At 43.1% G+C, this 14,327-nt stretch overlaps 1 protein-coding gene across 4 annotated transcripts in view; it reads left to right on the plus strand.

The window, feature by feature from the left end:
- if (integrin subunit alpha inflated) overlaps positions 1-14,327 on the plus strand; it is a 237,568-nt gene that overhangs the window by 197,327 nt on the left and 25,914 nt on the right. The window contains exons 7-10 of one of the 4 annotated variants that reach the window (XM_069330688.1): positions 575-601; positions 3,692-3,867; positions 7,946-8,278; positions 12,922-13,131. In XM_069330688.1, the coding sequence (XP_069186789.1) occupies positions 575-601; positions 3,692-3,867; positions 7,946-8,278; positions 12,922-13,131 (746 nt within the window). The remainder of the gene's footprint in view (positions 1-574; positions 602-3,691; positions 3,868-7,945; positions 8,279-12,921; positions 13,132-14,327) is intronic. The other 3 variants (XM_069330689.1, XM_069330690.1, XM_069330691.1) reach the window with 3 other exon arrangements.

Below are 14,327 nucleotides of genomic sequence, written 5' to 3' on the forward strand. Positions count from 1 at the left end.
GTGGTGGGGTGAGTCACTAGCTGCCCATTATCAGAGGAGGTGGGGATAAACTGGTGGGTACTGGTGTATAAACGGGGTTAACGGATGGGTATGGGTAAGAGAGAGAGAGAGAGGTCTTCCCCCCCCCCTCTCTCTCTCTCTCTCTCTCTCTCTCTCTCTCTCTCTCTCTCTCTCTCTCTCTCTCTCTCTCTCTCAGTCTGACACTTTCACTCCTGTTTTATTTTATTTTGGTGTAAATATATGCATCAAATACCTCTGCCGATACCTGTGTATTTCTATATACATTTATGTATTACTTTGGTAAATAACCTTCAGATGTGTGTGTTTTATGTTCTATAAAATATATATATATATATATATATATATATATATATATATATATATATATATATATATCCATTCATACACAGTGTATTTGAGTTTATTAATGTCGAGTTGTATCCCCAGTATGCGACTGTCAATCCATCAAGGTAAGGTGTTAACATTAAATGTTTGTAAATAAGATATATGGCACCGTGGGCGAGTGTTGCCGACGGGGAGAGCGACCCATATTGAGTGTTGTTTACTATTGCAGGCCAAGTGTGGATGGCGCGCCTGAAAGGTAACTGAGGCCCGGCTTTACTGACGAGGCTTCTGCCTCTGCCTCGCCCTTTTTTCCATTCATTACTTCGCTGCACCAACACGTTGTACACCCTCCTTCCTTACTCCTGTCACACTCTTACTGGGAGGGAGGTGCTCGCTACTCTCATCACCGAGTAAGAGGACACAGCATTTGCAAAAGTATCTCCTTGCTAGGTGTACACCTCTTGTCTCTCCATCACGGCGGCTTTGTATTTATTAAATTGCATTCGAGGTTGTCCTTCAGCTGAGGTTCTTAGGGACGACCTCGCAGCACTCCAGAGCTCGTAAACTGTTTAGTAAATCACGAATAAGCCGCCATGAGTGAGATTAGAGGTACACAGCTCTGATGAGGCAAGAACTTTGTGAATGAAGTTGGTCTGAACGTCGACAGCTCCCAGAGGGCGTCTTCGTTCCTTCTCATTCAAAAGCCTGCGTTGAGGCGCTTAGCAAACGATACCACTCTTGTTTGCATACGATGAGTAGTTGAGAGCAGCTCCTCCTACCCAGGCCCAGGATTCGCCAATCAGTTACGCAGCCTCGTACGAAACCCGATCTTCTCTCTTAAGTCATGGTGGCTTTGTTTACATTTATTATAGTCTGAGCTCCCAACCACTACGAGTTTGTTTATAGCAACCTCGGGTTGTGAAGTTTCTAAAGTCGTAAACTGTTTAATAAGTGTCAACATTGCCGCCATGATCGCTGAGATATGGACTGGGTTCGCAAGTGATTGTGCAAATGCTTGATGACTCGTGGTCCTGAGTTTTAAAGCCGCTTGGGTGACGTTAGTAACCAGTACAGTACAAGGGATCATGTTGTGTTTACATCATTGTTCGTGGTCGATAGTCCTCATATAGGCTCGTTGTGTACTGGCTAGGGTCGTGCCCTGTTTCCCTTCACTGGGTGTTGACGTGTTGTACATGATCGCCGAGACCGAAAGATAAGTTTTATTTAATGTTCTGATAGGTCCGTCAGATGTCAGACTTGTCAATTTAGTGCCCCAACCCCCCCAGAGGTGTATTTGTTATAGTATATCCTCCACCCCCCATTACGAGGTGTATTTGTTGTAGTCTATTCCCCACCCCCAGAGGTGTATTTGTCAGCCTATCCTCTACCCCCTACCCGGCCTTTCCCTCTGCTACGGTCTTTTGCCCACTATGATGCACGCTATTACTTTTGCCCTGTGGATAGTTTCACTTCATTGTACCCCCTGGACTGTGTTCAGTTTTTCATGAATGCAAATTCATTCACATCAAAACTACTCGAACCCCTATCCATTTGCCGTCCTTAAAACACTTAAGCCTATATCGAAACTCCCATTAGATATATTGACAAAATTGTAATTACTTTGATCAGTTTGATTTCGGTCTTTTCGATTTTTTTGTAATAAGATGATTCAGTGAAGAGTAACGATGCATGTGCCTACTAAATAGGCCTGCGGCCTACACAGTGAGCGTTCATGAGGCCGGCTTGCCTACAGGTGACGTCACGTGATCCGTTGTAAAGCTTGCTACAAATCCGTCTTGATGAAACCCGGGTGGTCTTATGAGTTTCTTTTGGGCACTGCAGCAGTCATTCCTTTAGTATTTAATTTCGTGTCATTTTTATCCCCTATATAAATATATTTTTTTTAACTATTTATTATGTTATTATTTTATCATTTGACTTACTTGCTTAATACTTTAATTGCTTATTTTTATTTGGCAATATCTGCACTTTTAATATTTTCCTAAAGGCACGACGCTGCTGCACTGCTTTTTTGAAGGTCTTCGAGAACGTGTTGACGGTCTCGCGACCTTGTTGACATGTATGTTAATTAATTTACAGACGCAGACTGGCAGAACTACATCACTTAACGTCATGTATCGTAGCTGTAACATTCTAGGTCATAAGGAGGCAATTAGAGGTGTATACACGTCACTTGACGCTGGTACTAGTGTTTAATGCCAAGACCGAGACATATATATATAAACAGCTCTGGGTATTGACGGGTGTTTTTTTAATATTAGTCTTAAGGATCGATAATCCTTGCAATAAGTCGCAGTAGCCAGCCAGGCAAATATGGGCAGATGACGTTGTTTTAACAGGATCAACGTTGATCTTACGTTTAGTAAACGTTACCATGATTTGTCGGCTGAATATGAAAGAGTAACGTTTAATCAACGTTGGATAAACGTTTATTAGACGATAATTGACCATTATTTGCCCTCAGAACATGCTCGAGTAACGTTTAATCAACGTTATCAATGGTGATCGAACGTTACATCAGTGTCGTTTGGCCAGATTTGTCCGGAGGAATAGGCTAGCATTTGCGGCTGGAACAGGTTGCCGCTATAGCTATCTTGTTCCATATAACAGTGCAACATGGCTGTTGTATCGGGGGGCACATTGGTTGTATACCCGTTCGTGACACGTCACAGCCAATGTAACCTCGTTTTCGTAACATCATTCTAACATCTTCCCAACGCCTAGCTTTGTAGCGGGATTATATATATATATATATATATATATATATATATATATATATATATATATATATATATGTATATATATATTCACAGTTTGATAATAACAAGGTAGAGTTCGTACTAAAAAATTTAATATACACCAAATAACTACAATTTTTCATTGATGCTATTTGCCAGTTTTTCGTTTCAGAGCATGTATTTAAAGATACCTTTTTTTTTTAACTTTTTTGGCTACTTTTTATTAACTTTTGGCTACTCTGAATTGTCTTTACTGCCATATTATATCAGTATTTTGCTGCGTTCGCATAGCGAAACAATTGTGTTTTTCATACGCTGTTTTTTTAAGCTGATCAATTTTGCTTAGCATGAGAAAATGTGTTGGTTATTTTTTAGGCTTTTTTTTTTGCATGTAAATAAAAAAAATTATTGTTGAAAGATCCCCTGTCTCTGTAAAATATAATAATTAATAAAATAATAATAATTAATAAAATAATAAAAAAAGTCAGCGTATTTGACAAAATTATATATTTTATTCTGACAGGAAACACAAACTCAGCTCCGTCTAATCCCATTTTTCTTTCTGTTCTTGCTATGGCGGCGTGCAGGCCAAGTCCACGCCCAGGGCCTGGTCGCCAGGAACGAGTACGCCATGACCTGGGAGGGACCCGCTACTGACGACGACCAGTACCTCGGGTACTCGGTGGCCGTCGGCGACTTCTCAGGAGATGGCAAACAGGACGTGGCGCTCGGGGTCCCGAAAGGGTTGAACTATACCGGAAAGGTGAGACTGTTGGCGTAGGGGAGGCTGGCAGGTATTAGGCGTGGGGGAAAGTACGTAGGAAGTTTGGTGTGAGTGTTCATGTTTGACTTAGGGTTTAAGGTGTGGTTTGCCGTAGTGGAAGTTAGGGGTGTTTGATGTAGGGTAACTGTAATGGAAGTTGAAGTGGGTGTTGATGGGGGTGGTGCTTCTGCAAGTAGATAGGGCATTTTCTTCATAAAAGTCTGTGGTTTCTGTGGTTTCTAGCTTACCCACTGGAGAACGGGAGCTTGTGGAAGGGGGTGGGTAACTTACGGTAAATAATATTAAGCTCTCGTTCTTAACGTAAGGTAAGGTTATAATTCTCATGGTCGATAATTATCATTTTTTTAATCAAGGTAAGCATTATTTTGTCTCGTTGAATTTTCTAAGATGCTAAGACAAGAATTATTGCGATCGGTAAATTAAATACAAAGGTAAGGTAGATAATAGTTACCCCCCCCCCCATTTACCCTTGCTCTCAGTGCTAAGGTAAAGTGAAGGTGATCATGTAAAGGTTTATATGGTCAGGTAAGGTAACGTTCCAGGGGGAACTAAAGTAGAAGTTACAATAAACTGTGCTCTAATATCAAGGTGAGGTACGATGCTCTCCAGGTGAGGCAAGGTGAGGTAACAATATTCTCCAGGTGAGGCAAGGTGAGGTAACAATATTCTCCAGGTGAGGCAAGGTGAGGTAACAATATTCTCCAGGTGAGGCAAGGTGAGGTAACAATATTCTCCAGGTGAGGCAAGGTGAGGTAACAATATTCTCCAGGTGAGGCAAGGTGAGGTAACAATATTCTCCAGGTGAGGCAAGGTGAGGTAACAATATTCTCCAGGTGAGGCAAGGTGAGGTAACAATATTCTCCAGGTGAGGTAGCAATATTCTCCAGGTGAGGCAAGGTGAGGTAACAATATTCTCCAGGTGAGGCAAGGTGAGGTAACAATATTCTCCAGGTGAGGCAAGGTGAGGTAACAATATTCTCCAGGTGAGGCAAGGTGAGGTAACAATATTCTCCAGGTGAGGCAAGGTGAGGTAACAATATTCTCCAGGTGAGGCAAGGTGAGGTAACAATATTCTCCAGGTGAGACAAGGTGAGGGAGCAATATTAAGGCATATTCTGTTCAATATACGACATAAGCCCTTGCTTGTATGAATTTATTTATATTTTTAAAGCATTTAACAGAGGTAAAATGCTAACCTTGAGAAATAATAGTCTGTAATTATTACTTATTTATTGATAGTGCTTGTAAATGGTTTAAAGTGCGTCCAAGTGCACTTTAGTAACAGTCTTTCTCGACCTGTTGTAAGTATTACGTGTTCTGAAGTATTCATATGTGCGAACTTAAGTATCTGGAAATCACCTATTGTATTCTTGGGGATTTCTTGAATGGTTTTTTGAAAAAAAAAAGAATTAGTTGTTACCTGTGATCCAGCTTTTAAGAACGTTAGTGCTTCCTTCATGCAAAACACCATGAGAGCTCAGACAAGTCTCCTCATGCAACACAAGATCCGTCCTATAACCTGGGGTCAGGTAAGAGCTGCTAGGAGTGGACGGTAGAGTAGAGGCGGGTCAGGGTTCCACCGGTGTCCACAAGAGGCTTCACCTAGCAATTATACTTCAGTTACCCCTTGCTAGAGGTAATGGAAGGGTAGATCCACGATGTTCCACTTGGTATTCAGAAGGTAAATTGTTCTACCGCGGTATTACTGTATGTTAATTAACCCTGTAACCCTGTAACCAGGTAACTTTGCATGTCTGATAAGATGATTTTGTATTTATATGGATTTAATGGCGTTTCCTGCACAAAGGGTGTGTCGTCACTGTGAGTTTTATGTAAATATGATTAATATTGTCATCGTTTGTGCACAAGTAAATGTATTTCCATTATTTTAATTCCTGCTTTTTTCCCCGTTTTCTTTTTTTCAACACATTTGTACTTGTTAGTTCTTGTTATTATTATTATTATTATTATTATTATTATTATTATGATTATTATTATTATTATTATTATTATTATTATTATTATTATTATTATTATTATTATTGTTAAGTTCTGATTATACTTTTTAATGTTTGTCTCATATGCTTTACATATTTATCAATAGCTTTGGAAAAAATTACAATTTTAATTCGTTTAAAGTTTGTACCTTTTTTTGAAATCTTCTCGATAATGTATAATAGTTCTAAACAATGCCAAAAATACATAAATGTATAAAGTATAAGTTATAAAAAGATTAACTTGTAAATTGCATTATTTAGATTATACATCATTAATGTACTATTTAGAACTATTAATAAGTCAATTTAGTCAATTAATAAGTCATTTAGAACTATTTAATAAGTCAATATTGACTAATAAAGTGCGAAAACGGGTTGAACTATTATACATTATTTTAACTATCATAACATTATTTTGAACTATTATACAATAGACAACCAATAGTTAGAAAAGCGGGGTCCAAGAGCTAATAGCTCGATCCTGCAGGCACAAATAGGAAATACAAAAACAAGTGGACACAGTTTCTTTCATCTGATGCACCTGTTTACCTAGTAATAGATAGGTACCATGGAGTTAGATATTTGCTACGGACTGCATCCTAAGGATGTGTGTGTGTGTTTGTGAGAGAGAAATATGTGTCTTAGATTTGATAGAAGAAAAATACGTCAGAAGTCAATATGTTAAACTACCGACAGTTAGAAAAGTGGGGTTCAAGAGCTAACGTCTGGATCTTACACGCACACATTAAATACAAAGAGCACACACACACATACATATACACACATGTATGTGTGTCTGTGAGGTCTGGTAGCTATCCAGACCTCGCAGACCCTTGCTCAGTACCGTCCAACCTGGAAACTCAGTCACCACAGAGGTCCGTGCGGCAGAAAATAGACGGACTGCAGAGGCCCAGAGGAAACACGCTGTGCACAAAGCTAAAGTAACCTTCATCTCTGCAGTAGCATCCTGTGGGCCGCGCCAAGCAACAGCCTGGTGGACCAAACTCTCACAAGTCAAGCCTGGCCTCGAGCCGGGCTTGGGGAGTAGAACAACTCCCAGAACCCCATCAACCAGGTATCAACCAGGTATCCTTCCACAAATGTCCCGTGTGTGGGTGAGCCTTCCAGACCCAGATTGGGCTTATCCTCCATCATCTGGCGGCACCGACCTTCGACCTAATACATTTAAGTCATGCCCATCTTCACATCCGAAAGACGAACATCATTTAACACGGGTGGTACACGAACAAGGGGGACACAGGTGGAAGTTGAGTACCCAAATGAGCCACAGACACATTAGAAAGAACTTTTACAGTGTTAGAGTAGTTAATAAATGGAATGTATTAGGTAGTGATGTGATGGAGGCTGACTCCATACGCAGTTTCAAATGTAGATACGATGGAGCCCATTAGGCTCAGGAACCAGTTCACCAGTAGGTTGACAATTGAGAGGTGGGACCAAAAAGCCAAAGCTCAACCCCCCAAGCTCGCCAGGTTGTACTCACCTAGTTGAGTATTCACATACACGTATGAACATACTTCTTAAGACCTCTCAAGCTACACAAGCAAGAAGATTCTCGCTTACAAGTAACCAATGGAACCACACCAAGATGAAGACACTTCAAATCTATTTTTTGCTACACTGTGACCAATGTAAAGGCTGAAGCGGTGGAGTGTGTCAGAGGCGGGTGCTGACACACTGACACTGTTGAGGGGGCGCTGAGCTGCTCAGCAACAAGCCCTGGTATACAGCTCCAGCCTCACCCCCTCCGTGATTTATTTCAGGTCCATTTTTTTTATGTAAACTGTCGACAAGTCTATTTATGTTTCTGTTGGTGTGCAGTTAAGGAATACTGGAACGAGGTGGAGTATGGGTCGTTTAGTGCTTGAGTGATTTTGTGTATATTGTAAACCATAACCCCAGTGTTTGTGTGTAGTGTAAACATAAGAAGAGTTTCCCCAGACAGTAGATGTGGTGTCAAGGGGAGGGCGAGTCAGTGAGGGGAAGTTCCCCAGTAGCGGCGCCAACCACCTTTCTGACAATTTAGTCCCCCCTCACAGTCCTCTCAGGGCCAGCGGGAGCGGAAGGAGCAGGTGTGGGATGAGCTGCCCTCACGGAGGTTCCTCGGCCGGAGAGCCGAAGACGAGGACTCCGAACAGGAAGAGCGAGGCGAGAGACTCCTCAGTCTCACCTGGCCGGAGTGGTTTGAACAGACAGGTTTCCTCTTCCTGAAGAACGAGCAAGTAGGGTACAATTTCGCCAGCGTGTCAGGGGTGTCCTCGATGTATGGCTCCTACGCCATGGTGGTGGGCGAGTTTAACGGTGCTCCTGGCGAGGATCTGGCCGTGGGCATTCCCCGGGGACCCAACTTGAAGGGCGTCCTCACGGGCAAGGTATAGTTTCCTGCTGTGTGTATGTGAATGCATCAGTGACGCGCCTCTGTGTTGTATACTCTACTCTCTGTGTAGCGCCTCAACCACTGCCCGATCTATCTCATCGCCTGCGTCGCCTTCTACGGTAAGATCTTCTGGCGCAGTAGGCGAGGGGGAGGAAGACTTCAGCTACTGTTTTTTTTCACGGGTGCTTCACGTAGAACATTGAACTCTTGGATGTGTAGTACAGTGAGCACTGTACTCACTCTCTTCTGTACATCTATGTTGTAGCATTTATTTTATTATCGATGTTCTGTTGCTTCATTGTCTTACAGTAATTTATGTATCTGTGCTTTTGATGTTGCTTATGTGCATCGATGTTTAGTACGTGTTTTAGTTTTGTTTTCATATTTCTTTCGTATTATACTATTCTTGTGTTTTGTCTGTTAGTGTGTCCAGACGACAGATGCTGGTAGTCAGTAGTGTCGCAGGTGTTGCTTGGCTACCTGTGGCTGCCTTGGATGTCCTGTGTTATACACTTGTGGCTGCCTTGGATGTCCTGTGTTATACACTTGTGGCTGCCTTGGATGTCCTGTGTTATACACTTGTGGCTGCCTTGGATGTCCTGTGTTATACACTTGTGGGTGCCTTGGATGTCCTGTGTTATACACTTGTGGCTACCTTGGATGTCCTGTGTTATACACTTGTGGCTACCTTGGATGTCTTATGTTTCACACTTGTGGCTGCCTTGGATGTCTTATGTTTCACACTTGTGGCTGTCTTGGATGTCTTATGTTGCACAATTATGGCTGCGTTGGATATCTTGCGTAGCACACACTTGTGGCTGACTTGGATATCTTGTATAGCACACACTTGGTGGCTGCGTTGGATATCTGGTGTAGCTCACACTTGGTGGCTGCGTTGGATATCTTGTATAGCACACACTTGTGGCTGCCTTGGATATCTTGTATAGCACACACTTGTGGCTGCCTTGGATATCTTGTATAGCACACACTTGTGGCTGCCTTGGATATCTTGTATAGCACACACTTGTGGCTGCCTTGGATATCTTGTATAGCACACACTTGTGGCTGCCTTGGATATCTTGTATAGCACACACTTGTGGCTGCCTTGGATATCTTGTGTTGCAAAATTGTGACTGCCTTGGATGTCCCATGTTGAACACTTGTGGCTGCCATGGATGTCTTATGTGGCGCAATTATGTGGCCTTAAATGTTTTATGTTGCATATAGGGTTGCAAATTCCGTGTTGTCGATAAAGCTTTCGGTGTCTCAATGTGCTCCATTTTATTTATTATGTTCGTTTCATTTTATTTAAGTTTTTAAAATCATTTATTTATTTCATATTTCCTTACGTACGTGTACATAAGTCATTATATTATTTCTATTGTAATTAGCTAATTATAATGTCAAGTCTCTCTAGAGCTTAGAACATGTATCTGTGAAACGTTTTCTTTTAATAGTTCCATCTTCCCAAACTCAAACTGGACAGATATAATAACTTTCTCTCTGTTAATTATTATAATTTATGTCTCACTTGTACATACCTAAACCAAAATTATTTTGTCGTCCGTGTTGTTGGGTCTGGAACAACCCTGTTCTGTTGGGTCTGTTGGGTCTGTTGGGTTGTTGTTTTGGGTCTGGAACTTCTTGGTAGGTTTCGTGAGTTTTCCTGGAAAATGTAGACTTGTATGAAAGGGTAATAGAGAAGTGGTTATCCTGGCGACCTGGCGGGCAGTCGAGTGCGGTCCGTGAAGCCCCTGTTTGTAGCCAAAGGATAGCTGATAGACTAAGTGTATTCCATCTGTCAGGGGCTACGCTTTTTGGTCCTGTTGCGTCACCAGGGTCCCTGTCGCGTGAGACGGGCGAGCATCTCACGAGACAGCAGCAAGACAGCTCTAGGTGTGGTTGGATATAAATTAAATTGAAGAGGGTTGGATTAACTGTGGAGCAGTGTCGAGTGATGGCCAGAGACAGCAGCAGGGGTGCGGGGGGTGAGGGAGGGGGGGGGACGTGCAAGTTAACATGAAGACGATTTGTGTGACACTTCCCCCCTCCTCCTCCTCCTCCTCCTCCTCCTTCTCCTCCTTCCTCCTCCAGGAAAGTAATTAAGGCGGATGTATAAGTCTGGTAATTAAACTCAAGAGGATTACCTTAATAGGTCCAGAGGTGAAGCGTGAGACATTGCCCTTACCTGCCTTCTCCTTCAATCGTTTCCTTCATCTTCTCACCCCTCCCCCTTCTTTCACCCCCCCCCTTCCTTCACCACCCCTCAAGCACTCTTCCAAACAATCACCGTCACCTCTCGGATACTTGGGGGGGATGGAAGATAGTGGTAACCCACACCGTCGGGCGGTAACGCTTATATTCCCTGGCTACATTGCCCTCTAAACCGTCCCTATGGGCTTGTCTGGCTCCCCCTGGCCAGGTTGACCTGTGCCACCCCCTGAAACTCTCGAGACCGCTTCAGGTTTTGTCCTGGCAGAAGCGCTGGCGGTACAGAGAGAGACATTTGAGAGGTCTGATGTCTCTTGTCATGATGATAGTGAGGGGTGAGGGTGATAGTGATGAGTGAGGAAGATAGTAATGAGTGAGGAAGGAACGAGGAAACTGAAGACAGAACAACATGAATACACCAGTATAAGAAAGACTCAGTAAACCCGGTACGCAAGTTCGATCTCATCACATTGCTCCAACACAAATGATCGCCCGAAGTGGTCATAACTATAATACCCTATGAACTAAGCTCAGAGGGTGACATAGATGGAGTGTAATTCAAGTATTGGGAAACTAGTGGCCGTTATAAGCGGTGGTCGTGGGCTAGGACCTGCTTGTCGTGACCCACCGTGACCTCTGAGGTCACCCGCGGCACAGGTCTCCAGCTGGGGTCTCTCGCTTTCTCCTAGAGCATCGTCAGAGGCCAGAAGGACTAGGGAGAGAGAGAGAGAGAGAGAGAGAGAGAGAGAGAGAGAGAGAGAGAGAGAGAGAGAGAGAGAGAGAGAGAGAGAGAGTGATGTATATCATATACGTTTAGCATATATATCCTTATCTAACTTAACACTTGCTACAATATGTCATGTAAAGGCAGAATGTAAAGTAATAGGAGGAGAATGTTCTATAATATGGGCGCATAATGTCTAGTAACAGGGGCAGAATGTCCAGTGATAGGGACAGAATGTTCATTATTAACAGAGGATGAATATTAAGGGAACGTCTATCTCTTGAAGTACCAGTGTGGCGCGGGCAGGTAATACCTTACTGGGGCCCAGGTACTCCAGAACTTGGTAAGAAGGTACTGTACCCTCTCAGCCAACAACCGGGAACATACACATAAATTCATTTAAAAAAAAATCGCTTCCGAACCTCAGATTCTTTTCTTTTACTTAAAAAAAATGTCACTTTCTCATTTTAAATTCTTGGGTTTAAAAACGCCGTTTTCTCATCTTGAATTTTATTCTTTTGTTTATAAATTCCTCTCTCGTTTGATATCTTTGTTTATGTTGCTTACTTAACTTATAGTCTTTTGTTTTGGAGGTAAACGGTTAAAATATAATTAGCTTGGAGTCTTATTGAAGTTTTATTTAAAGCAATTGTACCCGCGGTTGAGGGCGATGGAGTTTATTTATGACCTGTGACGGGGCTGTAGTTTGTCTTCTCTCGTAGCCATACCTGAGATTAGGCTACATTTGTGATCACCGAGGCTGTTGGTGTTTGGATCTCACAGGCTACCTTTGTAACAGCCCAATCAGTGAGTCTGTTGTCTGACTGTATCCTCACTGATGACCTTCGATACACAAGTGTGTTCGTTAGGTTAAATTATACCTCATTGTAATAAAGGTTAGCATCAGTTAGTCATAAATATATTATAACAGTAATTTGACGTTCGAATATCTATAATTATATCGATTATATATATTTTGGGGCAAACAAGTGTTACATTATCACTTTATCTGGTGTTGAAAAATAACAAAACTTGAACTGCTCTCACAACACAGGTTTATAGTGTGGATTATGTCACCATAACACAACCCCTAAAGTAGCCATCTGTAAATATATAACCTATAGTTGCTATGCTCACCATAACACCATAACTTACAAAGGTGTTAAGACCGCTGCGTGTGTGGAGTGGTTGCCCATTAACGCTTTAACAACAGCCTCATATACCAGCACAACCTCCACCTTCGATTTTTTTGTTTGTGATATTTTTCAGTTCTTGTTTAGTGAGACCTGTCTTTTGAGTTACCTTTAGGCTGGTGGTCTAGGGACGTTCAGTTCCCAGGTACAGTATGTTTATTGGTCGTGCTCGAGGGGGGTGGTATTAAACCTTGGGTCCGACACATTCATTCCCGCGACCACATCAACAGGTGTCTCTTGTTTTTAATTCGTGTGTCACGCGTAGCCTCATGCGGTTTCCAATTATCTTTTTTAATTTTTTAAGTTAGCATTCTTTCTTGTCCCGAACTTTAGGCATTTTTATTTGGCCACTCGTGTGCGCGACCTACTCCTCTCCTTCACCCCTACACTGCCCCTTACCTCTCTGGGGGACAGAACGCTGTCTTGTAATGTCCATTTTTACCTCTCCTTACTCCGGAGGGTTGCAACTAGCCCGATACCGTCTCTTTCATCTGTCTCCACTCCCCACAGATTGCCCTCTACACGCATGAGCTCACCCCGCTGCAGAACATCACGGGCTACCAACTAGGCTCCTACTTCGGCTACAGCCTCGCCGTCGTCGACTTCAACAACGACGGCCTCGACGACATCATCGTCGGCTCCCCTATGTACAGCGACTACAACGACAGGGAGATGAAGTTCGAGGTGGGGCGTGTTCACGTCATGCTGCAGAATAAGGTGGTGAGTGCTAGCCAGCTCCGCGCTTCTTATCTGTTTTTATACTTTAATCATCTCCCCGCCTATCTCGTCACCTTTTTAGAGAATGTACATTAATCATGCCTGATATGGGAGGGTCCTATAGTCATCCTTCTAGAGACCTTCTGTACACTTTCTAGAGACTACCTTCCGTAGTATCCCTAAACCGAATTGCTCGCGGAATCCACAGGCAGATGCTGCTCCCGAATTACGTCGATAGTGAAGTTTGGATTGCAGATTCTAAAAAAAAAATCGCTTCCGAACCTCAGATTCTTTTCTTTTACTTAAAAAAAGTCACTCACTTTAAATTCTTTTCTTGGGTTTAAAAACGCCGTTTTCTCATCTTGAATTTTGTTGGTATGCCTGTGTTGGTATGCCTGTGTTGGTATGCCTGTGGAGCCTAGTTGGTATGCATGTGGACTACATAGTTATGCTGTGGGCTACAGGGCTACATAGTTATGCTGTGGACTACATAGTTATGCTGTGGGCTACAGGGCTACATAGTTATGCTGTGGGCTACAGGGCTACATAGTTATGCTGCGGGCTACATAACTGTGTTCCGTCACCACTGCCTTATACATTCACTCAAGTCTGACCATCCCCCCCTTCCCCTCTCCCCCTCCCAAAACACTTGCTTCTCCACTTTATTATGATAGAGGAAGATGAGAGTAGAAGAAGGGAAAGGGGAAGGCTAAGAAGGAGGAAGGAGAGGGGGTGATATCAAAGGAGGGGGGGGGGAAGGGAGGGAACTCCAGGATGAGGGGGGGGGGGAAAGGAGGGACCAGAAAATGGTAGGTAAGCTAGGAGTGAGGATATGGTAGGGGCATGGAGTAGGGGTATGGTTGGGGCATGAAGTTGGGGTATGGTGGGGTGGTGGGGGGTTGTTGTGGTCATTAGCCACAATGATACAGTGGGTGAGTCAGGGGGGAGGGGGGGGGAAGGCATTCTGAGCTACTGGGCTTTTTCTGTCGTGACATATGCACACACACACACACACACACACACACACACACACACAAACACACACACACACACACACACACACACACCAAGGTATGCTACTAGACTAGTCCCAGAACTAAGAGGCATGAGTTATGAGGAAAGGCTGCGGGAAATGCACCTCACGACACTGGAAGACAGAAGAGTAAGGGGGGACATGATCACAACCTACAAAATCCTCA

The sequence above is a fragment of the Procambarus clarkii genome, chromosome 24 (genome assembly GCF_040958095.1).
Source record: "Procambarus clarkii isolate CNS0578487 chromosome 24, FALCON_Pclarkii_2.0, whole genome shotgun sequence".
In the NCBI taxonomy this organism is placed as follows: Eukaryota; Metazoa; Arthropoda; class Malacostraca; order Decapoda; family Cambaridae; genus Procambarus; species Procambarus clarkii.